Here is a 25,171-nt window from a genome sequence, read left to right as displayed (position 1 = left end):
GGCTTTTACCCAAGGTTAGAGATGGTCTAAAAGGAGGGATCTCCATTTTTTCGAAAATTAGGGATTATTATGGCACCCATTCCACATCAAACTTCAACGCTTCGAACCGTCTATTTTGTAAATATCAATTCATAGATCATCTACACAAAACTTCAGTTCAATCCAAAAGCATTTTCCCATTTAATTGTAGCGATAAAGTTTCTTTATTTATTTTTTATTTTTTTGGAACAAGCATATTATTTATACTTGACACACCCCGACCAGAGTCGAAGCATGGTGGCCGTCACGTGAGGGTGACGTAGCCACGTGCACAACAGAAGTGATAATAATAGAAAAATAAATAAAAACCAAAACTAAACCTTCTTAAGCTAGAGATAAAATATAAGTGTATGAAAGTGATCAAGTATAAGATACATACATATCAGAGCATAGGTAAACGAAAGTGCAGTCGAACCAACTAAGTACTAATTATACAAATAGGGAGAAGATCCCTGCTTATTTATGGAGACTTCGGAACCGCCGTTAAGTCCTCGTGAGCCACCAAGGATGATCAGCTCCCTAGAACCTGGAAGGGCGCAAAACAGAAGGGTGAGTGGGCAAAAACAAAGCATTTGAAAACGTATTTATCTTTTCTGAAAATAATAACCCCTCTCCATAAAGCCCATATAGTTTCTAGAAAATAATGCTATATAGGTATGGAAACCAATACGCAAGATTAGCGAAAAACTGAAGTATGCCATGTCATAATATCTCAACAATAATAAATGTAAGCCAAGTGTGAAACCAATATAAAATAGTATGCCAGTCGAAGTCACCTAACATGACCTATACGACTGGATCTATAGCTCATCAATCTAGGCTAGCACAGGAGTCGGAGTCACCGAATGTGACTTGTACGACAGGTTGGGTATAAATATGTACGCTCAAGTGCTACGATCACGTGAAGGCTGTGCGATAAATCACGGGTCACCTACAAGTCGAAACCACCTATTATGGTCTGTATGACAGGCTAGCACCAAACTTGGATCCAAGGTGAGCGTGCAGTGCGGGAGGTGAACGATCATGTGAAGGCTAGCCCTAGCCCTAGGCGGGAACACTAATACCGAGGTGCAGCCATGATGAGCTCTAAATAAATATATGCATACCAATGCAATATAATCCATTCAATCACATCATACTCACCTGAAGCTTACCTGAGTCTCCGCAGCATCACACAATATAATTCACAGGTATAACAGTGCAATACTCAAAATGCAACTCATTTACAACATGGCATTCAAGGTATAAATCATTTAAGAAAAACATTTTGAAAACCGTAACATATATATATATATATATAAAGCAAATGCCCACTCACGGATAAGTAGCAGGATCGTAGCCCCCTAGCCTCGCTTGTCCACGTTCGTCCTCGGGATATGTCTCCACTATATGCAAAATAACTAATTTAACGTTAATTCAATAGCACATAAACAAAACCTAGGTTGAATTCCTCATACGTTGCTCAAATGGAGTGTTTCAATATACCAACGTGATCTACAAAACACCACGAACACCCCTATATTTTTAGAATAATTTTTGGACGACACGCATACCTTCACGCGCCGTCCAAGGCATGGCCACATGCACCGGCCACGCGCAGGCACATGCTTGATACGCTGACGGAACCCTTAACGACGTTAAGGAATATTTCGTCAAGTTAGTAGAATATTCCGTTAAAATTACCTGACACCGTTAGAATATTCCATTAAAGTTAACGGAATATGCTTCTTCTTCTCCGGTGACTCGCCGGAGTCTGCCACCGGTCGCCGTCTGGTTCACCAGTTTCTAGAAATTTTTCAAAGTTCAATATCTTTTTCATTTCTCAACCAAAATTCATGAAATTTATACGGATTTGAAGTTCTTGAAGAGTAAAACACAACCATACTTATTAGAGGTCCAAAAACCAATGGAAAATGGTCGAAAAAACCTTCGAAACCTCCAACTAAGTCTGCAACTCTGTGAAATGCCCATAATCATGTCGAAACCTACTCTAAGGTCTCTATGGAGTTGATTAGAGGCTTTCTTAAACCTTAAAACCCTGTGAAACGCCCACGATCGCATCGAAGGAAATCAGCTCATTGCTGGAGCTCTGGTTCCTCACGATTCCGACGTCCATTCTATAAACAAAGGGTAGGGTTAAGTTTGTGAAGTCGAGAGAAGTGTGATCGTAGCGTCAGTAGAGTCGATCTGTGAAGTTTTGGTATAGTTTAAGTGTAGGTGTGCTCTCAGGTGTACGGATGAGGGAGAAGGACAGAGAAAAGATGAGAGGGTATGGGTATGCGTATATGTGTGTGTGCACGCGCGAACGGGATTAGCTAGAAAGAAAAATATCATGGCCTTGATTGGGCTGCTGTGAGAGAAGGAGAAAGAGTTATGTTAAGTGGCCCAAGAAAAGTGAAATCAAACCCAAAATCTAATTGGGCCCAATAAAGTAGGAATTAAGGTGATTGGTGGATAAGAATAGATATAATCCACCCTAAAATATAATTCTACCCATTCTCGCTCTTTAATCGTCATAACTTTTTCGTTAGAAAGCCGATTCAACGCGCTTGTGACGCTGAGTACGATTTCATTACGATTGCGAGAAAATAATTTAAAACTACATATGTACTTCCACGTCACTAAGCCAACGAAGGCATATTCGTCACTTTACACACTCAGGAAGAAAATGTATGTATTAATTTGGAACGGGTCGTCACAGTCTACCCTGCTTAAGAAAATTTCGTCCTCGAAATTCCTACTCATTAACAACACATTAATAACGATAAAACAAACATGGATATAGATCTCACATACACTCCTCAGTTTCCCAGGTGGCTTTCCCGACCAAATGGTTCCTCCACAAAACTTTCACGTGCGCACAGTCTTATTCCGGAGAACTTTATCTTTCCAATCTAAAATCATCACTGACTCTTCATCATAAGTCAAATCTAGGTTAATCTCTAGTGGTTGAGGAGGGACCATATGCGATGGATCAGAAACATAGTGATCAAGCATAGACACATGGAAAACATCATGTACCTTTGATAACTCTGGAGGTAGCTCAAGCCTGTAGGCAACTTCACCAACTCACTTGGTGATTTGATACGGTATAATATACCGAGGACTTAACTTACCTTTCTTACCAAACTGTACCATGCCTTTCCACGGATAACTTTAGGAATACCCAATCTCCAACTTTATATACTCTATCAGTAGCATGTTTATCAACGATCAACATAGAGGAGTACGACAGGGTTTACCATAGAGTGCCTCAAAAGGTGACATGCCAATGCTAGAATGATAGATGTTATTATAAGCAAACTCGATAAAAGCTAAACGTTTATGCCAAACATCTCCAAACTACAACATTGAGGACCTCAACATATCTTCCAATGTTTGAATAGTTCTCTCAGATTGTTCATCCGTCTGAAGGTGATAAGTTGTGTTGTAAAGCAATCTCGAACCGAGAGCTTCCTGGAAAGTTACCCAAAACTTAGAAGTGAACCTGGGATCCCAATCAGAAATGATACTCACTGGAACACCATGATATTTAACAATTTCCGAAATAAACCGTTCCACCAACTGATTCAACAAGTAATTTTCTCGAACATGTATGAAATGTGCTAACTTAGTGAGTCGATCCACTATCACCCAAATACCATCATAACCATTCCGCATACAAGGTAACTTGTACACGAAATCCATGCTAATATCTTCCCATTTCCACTGAGGTATGGGAAGTGACTGTAATAACCCAAAAGGTTTCTTCCTTTCTGCCTTAACTTGCTAACAAGCTACACAGGGACTCACATACTCAGCAATCTCTCTTTTCATACTAGGCCAATAATAGAAAGGTCGAATGGTGTAATACATCTTTGGTACTCCCAGGATGCATCACATAGGCCGAAATATGTGCTTCATCGAGTATATCTTTCTTTAATTACGCTATGTCAGGCACAAACATCTGATCACCCTGCATAAGATACCATCAGGCTTTGGAATCCTGAAATCTTTCTTTTTCCCTCTAGACACTGCTTGTATTAACTCTTGAGATTCCAAATCATTCACCTAAGCTTCAAGTACACGATCCAATAAATTTGGCCTAACTTGAAAATTAGCAAGTAGAACTCCTTGGTAATCTTCACCTAATGTGACCCCAGTAAATCGCAATTCCATCAAGAGTGGAACACTACGTGCATAAACTGTGTTAAGTCGACCCTGGGATTTCCTACTTAAAGCATCAGCTACGGAGTTTGCACGACTAGGATGACACTCAATCGTGCAATCATAATCACTGAGCAACTCAACCCATCTCCGCTGCCTAAGATTAAGATCTTTTTAAGTAAAAATATATTTGAGACTTTTATGGTCAGTAAAGATCCGACATGTTTCCCCGTACAATTAATGCCTCCAGATTTTCAATGCAAAGATAATAATAACTAACTCGAGATCATGAGTGGGATAATTCATTTCGTGGGGCTTTATTTGTCGCGAGGCATATGCGATCACTCGACCATGCTAAATGAGTACACAGCCCAAGCCATTCAAAGAAGCATCACTATAAATCTCAAAGTTCCCACTGTCATCTGGAAGTGCCAATACAGATGCATAAGTGAGACAATACTTCAGTTGCTGAAAACTCTGCTCACAATCATCACTCCACTCGAACTTAACTCCCTTCCTGGTTAGCCTTGTCAATGGCAGAGCTATAACTGAAAAATCTTTAACAAAATGCTGATAATAACCTGCTAAACCAAGGAAACTCCGTACTTCTGTGACGGTCAGTGGCTGCTCCTAATTCTCCACTACAGCTACCTTCTGAGGGTCCACAAGAATACCCTGGGATGATATCACATGTCCCAAGAACGACACTTGATCCAGCCAAAATTGACATTTACTAAACTTAGCATACAATCAATGTTCCCTCAATTTCTTCAATACTAGAGTGAGATGTCGAGTATGCTTCGCCTTAGACTTATAATACACCAAAATACCATCAATGAACACAATAACGAACCTATCGAGATACAGGCGAAACACTCGATTCACCAGGTCTATAAAGGCTGTTGGAGCATTCATTAACCCGAACGACATCACAAGGAACTTGAAATGACCATAACGAGTTTAAAACACTGTCTTCGGAACATCCTCACACTTGATCTGCAACTGATAGTACCCTGATCTTAAATAAATCTTTGAGAACACACAAAACACCCCAAAGCTGGTAAAAAAGATCATCAATACGAGGCAACGAATAACGGTTCTTAATCGTCACCTGGTTCAACTGTCAATAGTCAATACATAGCCTCAGAGTTCTTTCTTTCTTTCGCACGAACAAAACTAGAGCTCCCCATGGTGAAGTACTCGATTGGATGAAACCCTTATCAACAAGTTCTTCTAATTGGGTTTTCAATTCTTTTAACTCAACAGGAGCCATTCGGTAAAGGGTTAAAGAAATAGGATCAGTACCTGGAATTAATTCTATAGCGAATTCCACCTCACGATCTAGTGGTAGTCTAAGTAAATCATCAGGAAAATGCCTAACTACCTAAACATCCTCCACACAAGTATAAGTATGCTCATTCAGCAACACATAAGCTAGATAGCCCTAACATCCTTTCCTCAACAATCGATTTGCCCTCATAGCAAAAATAACGCCATGTCTCAACCCACTACGCTCGCCCACAAAAGTAACCACAGGCAAGCTTGGCCGATGGAAAGTAACTATCTTCTCATAACAATCCAACTTAGCTCGATTGTAATGTAACCAATCCATGCCCAGAATAACATTTAAATTAAAAATATCCAGAGGAACAAGGTTAGCTGGCATGACAACATCCTCAACAAGAACAGGATATCCCTCATACTCCCAGCTAAAATAACAAATCTCCCTTCTAGGCATGGAAAACTCCAACTTATAACCGAATGGAGTAGGGTGTGGTTGAGTCTTTTGAGCAAACATATGAGAAATAACAAAGTGCGTGGCACCTGAGTCAATTAATACTCTAGCAAAATAACCAAGAATATTCAATGTAACCATAATCAAATCAGGGTTGCTCTGAGCATCTTGCAGATTAATATGGTGAACACAGCCCTTCGCTTGCTGCCGACCTCCACGACCTATGTTTCCTTGATTGTCGTGTCCCTGAATACCTCGTCCCTGGCTAGGCTAATTAGGCTGCCTAATCGAACCACCACTGCATGAGGCGATGTCAAAATTCTGGGACTATCCCCCAGCATACGACTACGATCCGCCGCCCCTGATACGGTGCATACGGCATATAGCCTCCCTGGTACAGCAGGTAACATCCCTGATAATAAGGATCAGGTGGATGCAAATATGCTCCTCCGAGATACTGAGCTACATCCCCTAGTAGTGGTAAACACCCCCATAACGTGTCGGAGTATAAGCACTAAGCCCCTGAATCTGCTGAAGGGGTACAGTTGGTGGTAATGCAGAGGGCTGAGGTTTCTACTGATTCTGCGGATGCTAATTAGCCTTATGCCCTGTCTAACCACAAGTAAAACATCTACCACTACCACCTTGTCTACACTCCCCAAAATGACGATTATTACACCTACGACACAATGGAGCACCAGAACCGCTAGGATTCCTCCGCTGTTGAAAGGGAGAACCACCTGTGGATCTGCTGCCTTTACATAGCGCATTAGAATTTGAACCACCACTGGATGAACCAGAACCAGTACCACCCCGCTTAAAATTATGTGTTTTGCGAGAACCGTAGGATGACTGCCCTTTATGCTTATTATAATTTTTCTGAGCATTACCTTTTTCTTCCTCCTTCTCATCACCATCTAGAGCATTCTTGGAGTCCTTGACCCGAAGTAAAACCTCAAAAAATTCTTGATATCTAGAATAAGGAGTCGTAGTCGCCATAGAACGCCACTTTTTTCGAGTACTTCACTTAAAACGTCGGAGCATCTCAAGAGGATTCGCAACAATCTCCGAACAATATCAGGACAAATAAGTGAACTTTCAATGATACTCAGTAGCTGACATTTTCCCTTGCTTCAAATGGGAGAATTCTTCCCTCTTATGATCCAAATACTCTGGAGGTATAAATCTCTTCTGAAATAGATGCTTAAAAATCTCCCAATTTGTGGCATCTTCCACTGACAACTGAAAAGATTCCTATCTCCACCATGATGCAGCCTTCACGCGTAAGAACCATGTGGTTGTCTCAACCCATCTATCCTCTAAAATATTTCCCTGTTACTGCATCACTGGAAAGGTTTTCTCAACATGTTCGAGCCAACGCTCAGCTCCCTCTGGCCCCTCATTGCCAAAGAAATCATTTAGCTTCAAATTATATAAAGTCTCCAAGGGGGTCCTCTGGGGAGGACGAAGTGAGGCCTGAATCGCATTAGCAATAGCTTCACCAAGTTGTCCAATATATGGAAAATTAGACTTAGAAGAAGTACGTGGCTCTCTACAAGGCGGCATGGTTCTGACATAAGAGATTAAAATGATTAGGACTTAAGCAAAAATACAGGACTACCCAAACTTAGGCTCTGATACCAAACTGACACACATCGACCGGAGTCAAGGCATGCTGGCCGTCACGTGAAGGTGACGTAGCCACGTGCGCAACAAAAGTGATAATAATAGAAAAATGCGTCTAAATAAAAACCAAAACTAAACCTCCTTAAGCTAGAGAAAATATAAGTGTGTGAAAGTGATCAAGTATAAGATACACACATATCAAAGCATACGTAAACGAAAATGCAGTCGAACCAACTAAGTACTAATTATACAAACAGGAAGAAGATCCCCACTTATTTTTGGAGACATCAGAACCGCCGTGAAGTCCTCGTGAGCCACCAAGGATGATCAGCTACCTAGAACCTGAAGGGGCGCAAAACAGAAGGGTGAGTGGGCAAAAACAAAGCATTTGAAAATGTATTTATCTTTTCTGAAAATAATAACCCCTCTCTGTAAAACCCATATAGTTTCCAGAAAATAATACTACATAGGTATAGAAACCAATACGCAAGATTAGCAAAAAACTGAAGTATGCCATGTCATAATATCTCAGCAATAATAAATGTAAGCCAAGTGTGAAACCAATATAAAATAGTATGCCAATCGAAGTCACCTAACATGACCTGTACGACTGGATCTATAGCTCATCAATCTTACCTGAGTCTCCGCAACATCACACAATAGAATTTACAAGTATAACAGTGCAATACTCAAAATGCAACTCATTTACGACATGGCATTCAAGGTATAAATCATTTAAGAAAAACGATCTGAAAATTGTAACATATATATATATATATAGAAAGTAAATGCCCACTCACTAATAAGAAGCAGGATCGTAGCCCCTTAGCCTCACTTTTCCACGTTCGTCTTCGGGATATGTCTCACCTATATGCGAAATAACTAATTTAACGTTAATTCAAGAGCACATAAACAAAACTTAGGTTGAATTCCTCATATGTTGCTCAAATGGGGTGTTTGAATATACCAACGTGATCTACTCAACACCACGAACACCCCCATATTTTTAGAATAATTTTTGGACGTCACACGCACCCTCACGCGCCTTCCAAGTAATGGCCACACGCACCGACCACGGGCAGGCACGTGCCTGGCACGCTGATGGAACCCCTAACGGCGTTAGGGAATATTCCATTAAATTAGTAGAATATGCCATTAAAATTACCTGACGCCATTAGAATATTCCGTTAAAGTTAACGGAATATGCGCCTTCTTCTCAGGTGACTCGCCGAAGTCCACCGCCAACCGCCTTCTGCTTCGCCGGTTTCTAGAAATTTTTCAAAGTTCAATATCTTCTTCATTTCTCAACCAAAATCCATGAAATTTATACAGATTTGAAGCTCCTGAAGAGTAGAACAAAACCATACCTATTAGAGGTCCAAAAACCAATGGAAAATGGTCGGAAAAACATTCAAAACCTTTGGTTAAGTCTACAACTCTGTGAATCCTTTTATCCCGACGTCAGCTCCCCCCTAAACGTACTCTAGGGTCTCTATGGAGTTGATTAAAGGCTTCCTTAAACCTTAAAACCCTGTGAAACACCCACGATCGCGTCAGAGGAAATCAACTCCTCACCGGAACTCTGGTTCCTCACAATTCCAACATTTGTTCAATAAACTAAGGGTAAGGTTAAGTTTGTGAAGTCGAGAGGAGTGTGATGTGATGTGAAAATTAACTTGGCACACAAATTAAACCCTATTTGTGACAATTATAGTAGATATGTAAGTAGGGATCGTTCTAGATCGGAAATTAACTAGGGATGCTAATCAATACAAATAAGACTCAAAAACACTAAACTAGACTGTATAGACTCAAAATTAACTTAAGACACTTAAAACAGCAACCAACAATCAACAAGACTCAATTCTAGACCTAACAAGTGATTTGGACGAAAATAGGACTTGACTCAAAAGACTAAATGAAAACAGATTTTGACTCAAATAACAAAACTAAATGAAAGGGGGATTGTTTTTGACGAATTTAAAACTTAAAACAAAAACTTTGTAGAAAACACTTTGGAAAAACAAATTTAAGTGAATTACATGGGTGAAAGGCTAGTTAGAGGGTCCTTTTCCACACATGATATATGCATATGAACCAATTTCCTAGTTATTATTCCTTTAAACTATGAATGACAATGCCCTAAGTTAGTTGCATCGCACAACTAACCATCAGATTTTCCTTATTTCATTGAATTAGATGGAATACGCATCCAAACCAAATTATCTTTCTCAAGTTCCTTATATGAAACGCATGCTAGAGATACATGTCAAAAGTAATCATAAGCATTGACAAAGCATTCATCACCATGAAACGCATGAGACTCATACCAAGGATTTACTTAACGCGATTGTGACTAGCAACCTCCACTACTTGTGAATATAAGTGAATAACTATTACGTGAAACCCCCTTATACTCTAGTATCAAATTCATGCATGCAAATTAAGTGTCGACCCCCAACCCACATACATAAACAAGTTTTAATAACTTAGATAAGCAAATCACATTCATGCCTTAAGAAACAATAACTGGACGTAATCAATTCATATAAAACATATAATCATGGTTTCGAATTCACCTCTAACTAAAAAGAAATTAGTTCCACATGTTCATCATAATTGAAAACCAAATTAACATAAACATTGAACTAAAACTAAGGATAGAATACACCTAGAAACAATCCACACTTCAATGGAAAATTTCGAACCCTCCTTGGATGGCAGATTGCACAAGTCTTCTTATCCTTCCTTCTTTGCAGCACTAGGGTGGTGTAGGGTGAATTGTGGTGTTTAATGGCTAAAAGTATGAATGAATGAATGAGTGAATGGATGATTTGAATGGTGTGGCATAGGGTTGTATTTATAGGGCTTAAACCCTAGGGAAATCAGATTAGGGTGTGGTAGAAATTAGGGGGGAAAAGGTTTGCACAATCCTAGGGGAAAAGGATTAGGATTCCATGGCAAAAACCAAGGAAGAAAGGGAAAAGGATTGCAAATTCTAGAGCTTCTAGAAGAGGGGGAGGTGCCACTCGTGTAGGGTTTCTAGAAACAATGTGTTTTGTGGCAGAAATTGGACTTCTAGAAAGGATAAAGGGTGCGACACCTATTTAGGAGGAGATAGGGTCTTCTAGAACCATATATTTAGGTGTTCTAATGTGAAATTAAGTCCTCTTTGCAGCTGGAATTAAGGTAGCAAAAGATTAGGATAGGATAAGATAAGATAAGGTTGGATAAGATAAGATTGGATATGATAAGGTTGGATAGGATAAGGTTGGATAGGATAAGGTTGGATAATGTTCCTTATTTCTTGCTCTTTCCTTATCCTCTTTGTATTTGAACTTCTTTCTCCAGATTTGTAGCATTTCCTAGCCTCTCTTGACTTCAATTTCGTCCATCCACTTTGCTCCATAGTTAAGCTATCCAATCCATGCCCAAAACTGCTCCAAATAGCTCCAAAATGCACTTTCTTGCTCCTTTTTCCATTAGGACCTAAAAACATACGAAAATAGCTTAAAAGACTATAATAAGTAGTAGTTAACTAACTAAATGCAAGGAAACAACATACCTAAGTAGCATAAATATGCTCCTATCAAATTCCCCCACACTTAGCTTTTGCTAGTCCTCGAGCAAAACGAAATAAACAAAACAAACAAGACACAATCTAAACCTTCCAACAATTGCCTCAAGGATTTCCAATGCAACATGACATATTAAAGATTACTACTCCCATAGATTTTAGCTATCCCTACCCTTTAGCATATACTTAATCATAGTCACCACTCACTAGCTCGCATTTAATCAATTAAAACAACATTTTGAATTTAGTAACATGCCTTAGAGAATTCCTCAATTCCTCACCGGATATACTCTCTATTTTCTCACAGATTTTCTGACTACACTCCCTACACTAAGTATATGTGAGAAGATTGATGTAAACATGTAGACTAGCACTCACATAAGTTATAATCAAAGAAGGCAATTTCTGGAATTATTAACATGTATATGATCTCATGAATGGAATGTTACTACTTAGACACGAGAACGAGGGATACCATATGCTCAAACCAATTTTAAACTCCACATATTGAAACACATAACAATCAAGATCGAAGTCAAAGGGTTGTAACAGGACTAAGGTATTGGTTAACAAAGAAAGGTAAGGATAAACAAAAGTTCTTAAAGCAATAATAAGCAAAGTAATGAAATAAACACTTAGAATTCACTTTTGAATGCAGAAATCAACTTTGAACACCAAGGGAAACTTCACACAAAACTTAGGGTCAAATTCAAACTTTTGGACCCTTTCTTCAACAATCAACACTTGTGAGTTCATTCTCACTTATTTTCAACTCCTTTTCTTTCTTTTCTTCTTCTTGTTCACGTTTTTTTTTCTTTTTTTCTTTTTTTCTTTTTTCTTTTCTTTCTCTCGTTCCCTAGTCTTCCTTTGGCACACAAATCATACGTTCCCCTAGATTCCCACGAAAATCCTTCCCCCACACTTGTTTTTCTGCAAATTGTAGAACAAAAGGAATTCCCTCTAAGTCATGCTTTACTATACTTTAAGAACAAGGGTATGGATAGTCCTATTCTAGGCTAGGTAAGGAAAATGTGGGCTAACAAAGACAATAGGCTAACAAAGGCTCAAAGGGGTTAACATACAATACATATGCAAAGGGTAAGGCTTTTTGGCTTTGGTTTTAACTAAACAACTTCATCTTGTTTTATGTTATGCACTCAATTTTATGCTTTGAATGAAATGGGCATGAGTCCTAGTATTTGGAACTATAGTGATGAAACGCATTCTAAGTAGCAACCAAGCAAAGAATAATGAGATCATGCAACGACTTTAAAAAACAAAAACATCAAGATTAATAACTCTCCAATTGAAGTTTAGGCTCAAGTCTCTCAGGGTTGTAGTGTTAGTTTGAGTTCCTTCCTTCAAGCATGTTACAAAAACTGATTTTTTTTCTTTGTGATTACATGTGAATTCGTAAATGACAACTACAACTAAGCATAAACCAAAGAGCATATCAAACTTCCATCCATGTTTGTAACTTTCTTTAATAGTCATGCAATTAAAAACCAAATCCTCATCATTGTGTTGGAAGGTATCCTAAGACACAAACATTAAAACAAAAATGACTCTAAAAACAACTCTTTTTGGGTTTTTTTTTTTTAAACACTCTTTTTCGATTTTTTTTTCAAATTTTCGGATTTTCTGTTTAAGATACATAAAAACACTTCAAAACACATCAAAAACACTTAAAAACAGTGAAAAACAACTTTAGAAGTGATAGGTGATAAAATCCCACGAATTTTCATGAAAAGCACTTTGTTTACCCCCCCCCCCCCCCCACACACACACACACACTTAAAGCAAACATTGTCCTCAATGTTCTAAGCATAGACTCACAAACAAACAACCAAATAACACAACTAGCAAACATGGCAAAGTAAAAGCAATAAAGAGTAGGGTTTAGGAACGCAAATCTGGTTATGAAGTGTTGGAGATTTCTAGGTCTTATTTATTTGCATGCATGGGTTGTCTCCCAAGAAGCGCTTCCAGCTGGACGATCTTTCCTCTTAAGCTTCATTTGGGCCCATGGAATGGAAGCTTGCACCATCCACCACATGCTCTTCAAAGTTCTCATAGTATGGCTCAATGAATGGGAGGGGTTAGTGATCCTCCCTGATTGTGGTGTTTTGGTTACTATAGTCCATGTAAATGCTCCCACCACCTTGAAATCAATTTGGAACCTGCACCAAAGAAGGTAACAACCTATTAGTTGAAATGGAAATTAGAATTGGGATTCGAGACTTACTAGGATGTTGTGGCAATGCCACTAGGGCAGCCACCATCTCGCCAATTTTATCCTTAGGCACGGCCATATTGGGTGTTTTTAGGGTAGTGGCGTGCTCCTTGTGCTCCACTCCAATTCCTTCCTCGATGGTGGTTCTACATGCATCCTTCTTGATTGGTGTTGAACATGCTATATTAATCAAGGGGTTCCTCTTTTATATTCTATTTAAATTGTTATTACTTGTTCAATAGTTTTTATATCTGCCACTTAGTACTACAGTTTAGTAGTATTCCTCTTTACTTGTAAGTGAGAGGTCTTAGATTCGATTCTCGTCAAAAGTGAATTTAAACCGTATTATTGCTAACCCATTTTGAGGGTTAGCCAATCCCCTCTCCTATTAGTGTAGATAATATCGTTTGTTTAAAAAAAAAAACAAAAAAATAGCTTTTGGACCTTCTCTTCATGAGAACAAGTTAGAGAGTCATTTACTTGCTCAAGATCATTTGATTGTTCTACAATTTAGTTATTCTTGTACGGTACGTACATTCTTTTTAGTTAAGAATTTCGTATGTATTTTTTTTATTATTACAAGCAATATTATTACTCTAAGCTAGACTAGAAGTAGACTTGTGTCAATGTTCAATTGTAGAAACTGATATTAAAATTCGCCACTAAATAAAAATGCATGTCTCAGATATATTATTTCCAATAAATCAATTACCTTCCCTATCTAAGAAAAGATAAAGTAAAAAAAATAAAGAATGTGACAATGAATTTGATGTAGGTAACAAGGTTTAAGCTTGCGTTGCTCGTTTCGTCCGGATGGTACGGACGGATAAATGCAGAGTTCATCTGCCATACTTTGAGGGAGGCAGTAACACTGGTCTCGGTAGCATTGTTGAACAAAAATAGCCTAGCAGCCCCATAAATTGCCTTGGTTGGGTAAACCCTAGTTGTGATGGTTGTTCTTCCACCTTGAGCAAAGCTTTCGACGATCGAATGGTCAACCAGAATCCTCACTGATAATTTTTCATCTTTTAGAACTGGAACATAGCTGCCAGTAACTTTTTTCTTAACATCATTAGCCACAGAAGACCTATATAACAGAAAAAGTTATCTTTAGTTCTAAGTAGTATATAACAAGTTAACGAAAAACTTATATATGTTGTTAGACAGAAGCTTATGTTGACAGGTTGTGAATCTCGACAGTCCATTTAACATATAATTAACCTGATCAATTGTCCAGACTCACAATCTACGAAGAGAACATTTGTGATGAAAAATCTACCTTGTTTGATCGGCGCAGAAGAAAGTATCAAAATTGCCACCCGGCCCTTTGGCTACATAAAAGTAGACAGGAGTCTGCTCTGAGAGGGTCTCATCTGCAAGAACAAGAAGACCAAAGGGTCCTAAAGCACCACGATGGGAACCTCCAGCGCTGGTGTTGCAACTGAACACCTCATTAGATTCAGCTACGCTCTCCAAAACCTTCTTGTCCAACTCGAACTCAGCAACAATGTCCAACTGTTACATTGCCAATCATTTCTTTTAAAACTAAACAAACGTTCTCGGAATTTTACCATATTAATCAACATAAATCTAATTAAGAACGGAACACAAACCTGTGTGGCTGTGACAACTTGAAGTGGCAGCACTGAGCCTGCCTTGACCTCAACCTTGTCGAAGTCCGTAATGCTCAATCTCAATTTCTCGACCTCCTCCACTGGCCATTGAAGTAGATTGCTTCCAGTCTTCTTATCAAACACCACTGTCCTTGGAATTCCCTACATTAAATTATCGCACAAACGTTATAGCTCCAGCTAAAGATACATGCGCCAAAAGAAAGGAATGTTTGGTACCATGTACTAAAATACTGTAGTACATTATTCTGTTGACACACTTTAATACTTGATCGATATCCATATTACCGACATAATTTAAATAATGTACCAGATACTGTGAATTCCTGTAAATATCGAGGAGAGAAAAGAAACCAATTTACCTGAACGGAGGCCCATCCCTTCTGCATATCAGCATTTTCACTATCAGACTCTCCAATCCAACCCCACAAAACTCTCCTCTCCTTGTTTTGGTCATAGAAAGTCTTGGAGGCATAGAAAATGCCATAATCATACCTAATTCCAATACCAACATCAATCTTTTGGTTATCAGGAACCCATTTGCCAGTCTTTTCCTCATAGGACCCCAATGAATAGTAATCATTCCTATCATCATCAAGACTAGCCTTCACCACATGCTTCACATCAGGCCCATTCACCGAAGTATCCAGTCCTTTGTCACTGGTTTTCGACACCGGATAAAAATCCACACACTCCCACATTCCAGTCCCAGGGACAGCATGAAGCACCCCATTCAATTGCTCATAGGTTTTGAAGTCCTTGGTATCATAAACCAAGGATATGCCTGTTTTGTTAAGCTTGGACCCAATAGTAATGCGCCATTTGCCTTGGGACGTGTACCAAGCAGTTGTCGGGTCACGGAAGTCCTTGTATCCGATGCCCGGGGGTGGGACTAGAATCGGGTTGCCGGAGTACTTGACCCATTTGGTGAGGAGAGGGTCATTGTGGTCAGCAGGATATGCAAGGTTTTGGACTTGGACCGACTCATTGGTTGAGCCAGTGTAAAGCATGACAATTTTTCCATCAGGGAGAATGGTGGCTGAGCCGGTCCAGACTCCATTGATGTCGTACCACTGGTCAGCCACCATGGCTAGAGGGAGGTGAAGCCAATGGATCAAGTCCTTGGACACTGCATGGCCCCATACAATGTCTCCCCATACTGCACCGTTGGGATTCCACTGGTAGAAAAAGTGGTACCAACCTTTGTAGAATAATGGACCTGTTTAATTTACATGTCACAAAATTAGATGCTGCAAAAATCTATAACGGGAAATTCGTCAAATCGGCATGTTTTTATTGACACATTTAGAACTTTTAGCCTCAATTTTATTCGTTATTAATTAGGAATATAACCACTTAGAAAGAAATCGAGCTATGCTTTGAACCAAGCATCTTCGAGTGGTTAAAACTAAGACCTTCTCCAAAAACACCCCCCCCTTCCCCCAAAAAATCCAACCCAAATTAAAACCTAAAACTCAAAAGGGGGCCAAATATTGGCCCCTTTTTAGCCAAAAATCGATGTGGAGCCCACTAATGAGAGTGAAAAGTAGGATGTGAAGGCCACATGCCAAGCGCTCACTTGCCTAACGTGCCGCACGCGCCAGGTTGAATCCTAACGGGACCCCACCCACGTGGACGTGTTCCCCCGCTTGTTAGGCCGATCGGTAGCATAACGGCTACTTTTGTGATCCAACGGCCAGATTTAATTGAATCAAACAGTTTAGATCGAATATAATCAAATCTAACAGTAAAAAAAAAATATCTAACGGCTCAAATTTAAATCCAACGGTATGTGTTTCATGTGTGTCATGTGTTTCACATGTGTTTGGTATGTGTTTCATGTGTGTCATGTGTTTTGTATGTATTTGGTATGTGTTTCACATGTGTTCTGTGTGTGCTTTATCTCTATCATGTGTTTTGTATGTCATTCACATGTGTTTTGGATGTGCTTCATATGTATTATGTGTGTCTTGTGTGTTTCATGTATTTTGTGTTTATACCTCTCTATCATGATCTTCATATTCTTCCATAATGTTTCATGAGTTTCATGTGTCGATTTAGTGGTTTTTCAATATTTATCGGAATTTAAACATTTTTAAATTAAAATATTCATAAAATTAATTTACGATAGTCTACATATTTATAAAAATAAAAAAAATAAAAAGGAAGAAGTTAATTTAAGAAAAAAAAAATTAGCCTAAATTCATTCTTTAATAATCTAGGACTAAAATTTTAGGCTAGAAGAGTTGGAGCATAAAAGCTGTTTCTGGGCTAAAATCTAAATTTTCTGGGCTAAAAATTTTAGATTTTAGATTAGGGTTGGAGATGGTCTAAAGAATGGAAAAATGGGTTAAAGACTTCAGATAAACAAACTGTAGGCTGACGTACAAAATTTTCCAACTATAATCTACTGTAGAAGAATAATTTGCTTCAATTATCCCATTAATCTTGATCTCCAGAACTTTTATGATTGAAATGGTCAATGATTGAAATTTTTCCTTTTTTTCCATGTGAAATTCATGGAAAGTTAAAAGGTGGCGTAGGGTTGGCAAAGTTTGACTGTAAAAGTTGGAGAGGGAGCCGCAAGATCATGTCAAATATTTCATACAAAGTTGGGTTGTATTTTCGTATTTCGATGAAAAACAATGCTTACTTTTCTAATCAACTGCCCTGATGAGATCCAAAGTGGATTAAACTAGTCAACTACGTATTATTCTATTCCAGATAGCGTGCAGAAGAATACAAGATGAACAGGTAATGATTTAATAAACAGAAAATTAAAGGTTGCTTACCATTTGGATCTGAAGCAGCCGGAAGAGAAATCACCAGTCAGGGCCAACCATGAAAAGAAGGTAGAAGTCAATAAAATACTAAATATAATTTAATTTGAAAATAAGGTGAAGAAAAACACTAAGTCCCACGCAACAACTATCCTAGCAAAAATCATTTGCAAGGGAAAACTTCTATCAAGTTTTCTTTATAAATTTTAAATAGAGGTCCTAAATTTGACTTTCATGAATAACAAGTTTGATTTCAAATTATTAGTAGATCATTGTATCACTTATCCTATGACCCACGGTCAATATTGTCGTATAAGAAAAAAAATTACTAATCAATAATATGTGAATTGTTCCAAAGGATAAAATTATGACTATGTTAATGTAAAATATTCTTATTTCAACTGCAAAAATCATGTTTTATTTTTACAAACAATGTAATAATTATATTAAATTAACCTAAACTATGTAAAGGAAGTGTGCACTGCAAAAAAAATTATGTTAAATTAAACATATCAAGTACATTATTACAGTGGTGTCACATTCTAATAAAACAATATGACATGATAATTTATCTCTACATGGCATTGTGTTATTGTACTCAAACGCTATCGCAACTGAATACTCAGTTAATCTAAGTCCTTACTCCAAAATATAATAAATAAAGGCGCCAAAAATAAAAGTAAACTTCACTTTTTGCAACACAAATGAATAGAGAAACAATTGACAAATGTGAATGTTCATCTTTATGAAAACAACGTGTTTTGATTAATCCATCTCATAATTCTCATTTATGGACCAAAAGTTAAAAGTAAAAGAAAGAAAAAAATCAGCCAATCATTTTGTCCACTCAAAATCATCCAATTTGCAACCAAAAGAAAGAAAAAAATAATTAAAAAAATTAAAAAAAAAACGAAAAAAAAGAGAGAATTAGAAAGAAAAAAAATATATGTACCATTCATCCAGTTCTTCTCAGGCTGGAAATGGAAAGCAGTTCTCTGCCATGACAGCATGCTATTGTTCCATGGAAATGCCGGCCCGTCCACAGCATCGGCCAACCGATTCGACTTCTCAGACACTCCGGCTGCTATGCCCCGAGAAACCGGGCGCAGTTTGGCGGGCCTTGTTGTATAAGGCTCTTTAGCCAAAAACACTGGCTCATTTTTATTTGCATGGGAATCAGAATTGTTGTCACTACTAATAATGACCACCAACAAAGAAAGCATCAGCAACCCAGAAAAGACTGCTAGGAGCTCCTTAAACTGCCTCTTTCGGATTTCGGAAGCTTCGTCCGGATTCGGGAGAGGAGTGTAGGTGTACGGCAGGGCATCGGGATCCGATGGAAGAAAAGGTCTAGGGTCTGCCATGCACGGATTGCGATCTAAACTTGAATTTTTGATATATTTTTCTAGAAAATGAAATGGGTTTAGTTCATTCAAATTCGTTAACTTGGTTCATCAGAGAGCTGATGAGTTTTTCTGACAAAGTGCACGTTGATGTGGTGTGTTTGATTATATATATATATGCATACATGCATGAAAACAAGTGGACAAAGAGAGTTTTCTCTTTTCTGCTAAAGAAGAGGACAACAGAGTTTGAAGCGAGTCTCGTGGGTGTTTGTTCTAATTCTACTGTTTTAAATTTAATAATATTTGAGTTTTTTTTTTCTTTCTAGTAAATGATATTATCTACGCTAAGACCAAACTCAAGCTAAAAGCCAAAATTTTTCATTTATTCTCCTCCCCCTAAACTCAACCCAACCCAACCTAAATGTTTGGGCTAAAAGCCAAACGCAAGCCAAATTCCGTCCAAAAATTAGCCCATGAATCGACGGGCCTTATCGGTGCGCCTGAAACCGAGCATTTGTGCGCCACACACCCCCCACCAACTCGCTAGACGCGAGCGACGCACGAGCTATCAGCCTGACTGGGCTCCACTCACGTGGGCTTGTCGGCCACGTTCCCCAGGCGCTCCAACGACTCTATTGATCTGACAGATGGAATCAACAGGCCGTTGGTTGATCCAACGGCCTAGATTCAAACTTCTTTTATATATATATATATATATATATATATATATATTTGTTGAATCCAACAGCTGAGATCGAATATAATCAAATCTAACGGTCCAAATTTAAATCCAACGACTTAAATAATTAAAAAAAAAATTATTTACACAAAACTCACTTTTCAAGCATTCACACAAAACTCACTTTTCTCCTATAATTCTTCCAATTTTTCTTTCTACCATTTCTTCCCATTTCCAAATTTTTCAAGATGGCAAGACAGCATATTAGAGGTCGTAATTGGATCTGTGAGGAAGATGTTGTGTTATGCTTGGCATAGGTTTCTATTAGCGAAGATGGTGCAATTGGCACGAATCCAAATAAAAAGGTTTTGTGGAATAAAATCGTTGAAAAGTTCCATGAAAACTGCAACGGTGGCAGGAGGGGAAGGTGGTGGTGTTTACGATCGGTGGAAGACTATCAACAAAGCATGCACTTTATGGAAGGGAAGTTTGGAGAGAGTTGTGACTGACATGGCTAGTGGAAGAAGCGCCGCATAAATTGTGAGTTTTTTTGTTGATATTTTATTTGTCATGTACATAATATTATTTTGCAACTAATTGTTTTTATGTATTTTTTGCATAGGGTGACAAAGCAATGGCATTTTACAAGACAAGAGTAACACCAAAAAATCAACCTTTTAAGTTGCATCATGCTTGGGACGTCCTCAAGGATTGTCCGAGGTAGGCAACCAATGCGGAGCAACAATGGGGAAGATTATTTCAACATGAAGCTACATCAACAAATGATGGAGATGAAGGTGTCAATGAAATGACCCCAACTTCTTCTATTGCAAGGCCCCCGGGAAGAGATAAGCAAAAGGAAGCAAAGAGAAAAAGGGAAGTCCCAAGAGCCGATGAGTGGACACATTGCTACCGGATTTGCAAAATTATCCAAAAGCCATAGCTCTCGGCAAGAAGAAGCGGCCCATGCGTTTGGCCATGAAGGAAGAAGGGGATAGGAAGCAAGAGAGCTTCGAAATTAATTTCATGATGAATGATCTCAATAAATACACTCCAGAGAAGAAGAAATTCCTACGTGGTAAGTAAAAGGGCGAAAGTATGCCACAAGGAGCATATTTCAAGATGATGAATCACCTCAAGGCTATATCCCAAGTCCACCACCAAGTCAAGATGGTGGATATCATTATTAAGTTTATGTAGTTTATGAATTATCGATTGTATTAAGTTTATGTGGTTTGAGTGGTTTATGAATTGTCGTTTGTATTAAGTTTATGCACTTTATTAATTGTTGTGTGTATTAAATGTATAGCTTATTAATTATTGTTTCTATTAATCTAGATACCTTCAATAATTATTGTACTTATTAATGCACACTTTGATGTACAATAGATGCCTTCAATAATTCAAACGGCATTCAATAATTTTGACAACGTACCAGACAAAAGACTTTGCACAAGAAAACACTTCAATTTATTACTAGAAAATACCAACATGGTACACTTAAAATTTTTACATAAAAAAATAACATACCACAATTAAAATTAACACAAGAACACATTAATACTCCAACATCATCAACATTCACCTTCTAGGCGCCATATATGCTTAACCAAATCCTTGCGGAGTGTGTCATGACCTTGAGGAGCTTGAATTCTATTTAAACGTCTCATATACTCACTTAATGCGACCCTATCATGTCGGGTCTCATATGTGGTTGCAGCGAGATGCTCGACATCTCTTGCCATAGCTCTCTCATGTATTAGTTGGTCATCATCCACATCTTCGTTTGAATCTTCTTCAATTTCGATGTACTCATCTTCCACAATTATGTTGTGCAAAATTATGCACATCATCATGATTGAATAGGGGTCTTCGGTATGCCACAATCGTGCAACCCCTCTTACAATGGTCCATCGAGCTTGTAGGATCCCGAACGCTCTCTCCACATCTTTCCTGTAAGACTCTTGCCTCTGCGAAAATAATTACTTTTAACAAAGGTAGACCAACTAAGATAAATACCATCTGTTAGGTAGTAACCTAGCTCATACCTATTACCATTTACCTTGTATCGATATTCTGGTGCCCATCCATTGACAACATCATTGAACAGAGGAGAAGACCAAAGAACGTTGATATTGATGTTTGATCCAGGAGCGCTGAAGAATGCATGCCAAATCCATGTGTCGTAAGACGCCATAGCCTCGAGCACGATGGTTGGCTTGTTATGACAGCCCTTGAATTGGCCAGCCTAAGCAATAGGACAATTCTTCCACTCCCAATGCATACAATCAAGACTTCTTATCATGCTAGGGAAGCCTCTTTTATTTGCCTTGCGTAGAAGCTTCTTCAAATCTTCACAATTTGGCTTGTGGAGGTATGTGGCTCTATATATGGCTTCAATTGCCTTATAGAAGCGCTTCAAGATCTCAATAGCAATAGTCTCCGCAAGTCGGTAATACTCATCAATTGAGTTTGTAGAGCACCCATTAGCTAGCATCCGAAATGTAGATGTGAGCTTCTGATGAGGTGATAGACTTTGTCGGCCTACGACATCTATCTTCCTTGCAAAGTAGTGGTCATGATTGACAACTGCATTCAAGATGCTTTCAAAAAGCTCTCTTCTCATCCGAAACCGGCTTCGAAAATCTTGAGCAGGATATCTCGGACACTTGATGAAATAATCTTTCATCATTCGGTTAAGACACTCTTTTCTGTCACGCTGCACAAATGAACGCCCCGTGATAGAACCACAATAGCTAAATTCGGCATGGTGCTTATGTTGCATAAGCGAGTTTGCAAATTTGGCTTCTGCGTTGATCATTTCTGCATCCGCATTGATCATTTCTGCATCCGCGTTGATCATTTCTGCATCCCCATTGATGAGATATTAAGGATTTTTAGGAAACAAAAACACTTTGAAAGTTGAAAGATTGGTGAATATGTTGTGTGATGGTTTGATATTCAACCTGTGTTTATATAGAGGATGATGGAAGGTTTCAATTTCATGTGTGTAGGTTTGTGCTTCATGCGTTTCATGTGTTTTGTATGTAATTAGGTATGTGTTTCGTGTGTGTCATGTGTTCTGTGTGTGCTTCGTCTCTGTCATTTGTTTTGTATATGCTTCACATGTGTTGTGTGTGTCTTATGTGTTTTATGTATTTTGTGTTTATATACATCTCTATCATGATTTTCATATGCTTCCATACTATTTCATGAGTTTCATGTATTGATTTAATGATTTTTCAATAGTTATTGGAATTTAAATATTTTTAGATTAAAATGTTCATAAAATTAATTTACGATAGTCTACATAAATTTTTTTTTAAAAAAAGTTAATTTAAGAAAAAAATTATCCTAAGTTCATTCTTTAATAATCTTGGGTTAAAATTTTAGGCCAGAAGGATTGAAGTAGAAAAGTTGTTTCTGGGCTAAAATCTAAATTTTCTAGACTACAAAATTTAGCTTTTAGCCCCAATGGTTGGAGATGGTCTAAGGGGTCGGGAAGGGGCTAAACCTCATAATGAACTAACAATAATGTGGTTCAAATTCGTCTTTAACGAGAATAGAACCTAAGATTTTTTTTACTTACAAATGAAGAGGAATATCACCAGACTGTAATACTAAGTGACAAATAATGTTTGAGTTTTGTTATTTTGTTTCACAATGCAAAAGGCGTTTTGGTCGTTTAACCAAGTAGGGCTATAATAAACGTCATGTAGCAGTAAACCACGTGGTAAAGACTCAATTCTCGTGAAAGCTTGTTTTTAGGAGAGAGTTTTTATTTCTCGTCAAAGCATGTTTAGAGGAGAGAATTTTCATTACTCATTAATGCATGTCATGAGAATTTTAAAACTCAATTCCTCATGCAAGTACATATATATCACCTAAATCAAAGTGGAAGTTTAAACTGAATATATATGTCTTTTGCATTACCTATAACAGCAACGAGAAATTGGTAAGTTCTTGGTAAATTCCTTTTACATTTTGCGTATTTTGTTTAAGCTATGAATCTAAAGCCAAATTAGAGAAAGTAGAAGTTCAACATCCCAAACAACAAAGTGTGATGTAGTTCTATCTTAAAAAAAAGTTGTCACGCACTTATTTTAAAGTGTAAATAACAGTTGAATTATGAGAATGAGCATATTATTTACTGGTTTAAGAAGGTGAATTAAAATTAACGATTGAGACACATCTAATTTACCATTGGTTTGTAAGCTCCGAAAGACCTCCTTGAGCAGTTCCCGTTAACACGGATAGGTGTTGATGTGTTAGTCCGGCTGATTCAGCTTTAGACGGTGACATGACAGCTACCATATCCATTAAATTATTGGACAACATGATGACTCAGCTTCGGGTCCTTGAGCCATTAAAATGTTTTGTTTCCCACAAATAATGATCATTATTGTGCATAAAACAAAACCCTTTCAAGCAAGATGATAATTCTGTTGGTTCTCCATGTTGCCACATGCCAAACCCATATGCTGAATTGCCGATCTGATAGATCTTGCAGCGTCCACATGCACTTGACTCCAAGAAAATTGAGAAGCAGGAATAATAGTTTGGAGGAGTTTTAGGTCTTGTTTGGTGTATAGGACTAAAGTGATTGAATCATTTATTATATTCAATGCATATTAAGAGAAAGAAATTAATGTCACTCTCACATGTTGTTCAAATTGAAAGTTAAAAAATGATTAATTATGAATAAACTCTGTCTCTTGTGCGAAAAATAAATTTCTTCACGACTACTCGATTTTCTACTTTCAACTTGTACAATTAAAAACTTGACGTATATTTGTTCATTCAAGAATACCTAACGAGCTATACAGTTAATTCTAAAACACCAACCTTTAACATTCAATAATGCAGTCGACAAAATCACTCTGTAGGGTAGATCCCTTTGGATAATTGGAGCATTTATATAGGGCCAGTTTTGACGAACTCGAGCTAGAACCTCCCACTCTTTTGTTCCTCTTTTGTTTCTTCTTGCCATAAGCATCAATTATGTGTTTCTGGCATGACGCAATAAAGTGTTTTTTCATTATTCACTTGTTATTTTATTAAGAATTGATTTCAAACATTTTAACTAAAAACACTTTTAACCGTTTTAAAAAAAAAATAATTTCAAACCGGCCCTTAGTTTTATAATGAAAAAATGTGCTCCTGAACTAAATTGAATCAAACTATAATTACTTTGGCTCGCTTTAATTGTTCTTTCACAAGGAATCTTTGTACTCAGTTATCATTATTTCTTATTATGCTGCATCCCGCACATGGTACAAACTATTTAAACCAAAATATTAATGGCATGTTTGGTATCTTTTTTCAATTCAATTTCTTGTTAAAAAAATGATGCATGTAGCTAAATTACCTAATACTTAT

General features: G+C 37.8%; 1 protein-coding gene across 1 annotated transcript; it reads right to left on the bottom strand.

Annotated features, from left to right (window-relative positions):
- Nucleotides 1-14,019: 14,019 nt before the first annotated feature.
- Nucleotides 14,020-19,264, bottom strand: LOC103941840 (acid beta-fructofuranosidase 2, vacuolar). The gene is made up of 6 exons (XM_009352036.3): nt 18,720-19,264; nt 17,780-17,788; nt 15,350-16,206; nt 14,970-15,131; nt 14,636-14,871; nt 14,020-14,443 (listed from the first exon to the last, which is right to left on the bottom strand). Exons 1-6 carry the CDS (start codon nt 19,129-19,131, stop codon nt 14,074-14,076), a joined length of 2,046 nt encoding a protein of 681 aa, XP_009350311.2. The 5' UTR covers nt 19,132-19,264; the 3' UTR covers nt 14,020-14,073.
- Between the last annotated feature and the right edge of the window lie 5,907 nt (nt 19,265-25,171).

Source organism: the organism of the source record quoted next, unplaced genomic scaffold (genome assembly GCF_019419815.1).
Source record: "Pyrus x bretschneideri cultivar Hongxiangsu unplaced genomic scaffold, Pyrus_bretschneideri_v1 Contig34, whole genome shotgun sequence".
NCBI lineage: Eukaryota > Viridiplantae > Streptophyta > Magnoliopsida > Rosales > Rosaceae > Pyrus > Pyrus x bretschneideri.
This window is presented reverse-complemented; position numbering and strand designations above follow the sequence as displayed.

Coding starts and splice junctions, on each gene's coding strand:
- LOC103941840 (XM_009352036.3), bottom strand. CDS start 19,131: ATGGCAGACCCTAGACCTTTTCTTCCATCGGATCCCGATGCCCTGCCG. Junction 15,132..15,349: donor AGGGATGGGCCTCCGTTCAG/GTAAATTGGTTT, acceptor AATTTAATGTAG/GGAATTCCAAGGACAGTGGT. Junction 14,872..14,969: donor AAGTTGTCACAGCCACACAG/GTTTGTGTTCCG, acceptor GCAATGTAACAG/TTGGACATTGTTGCTGAGTT.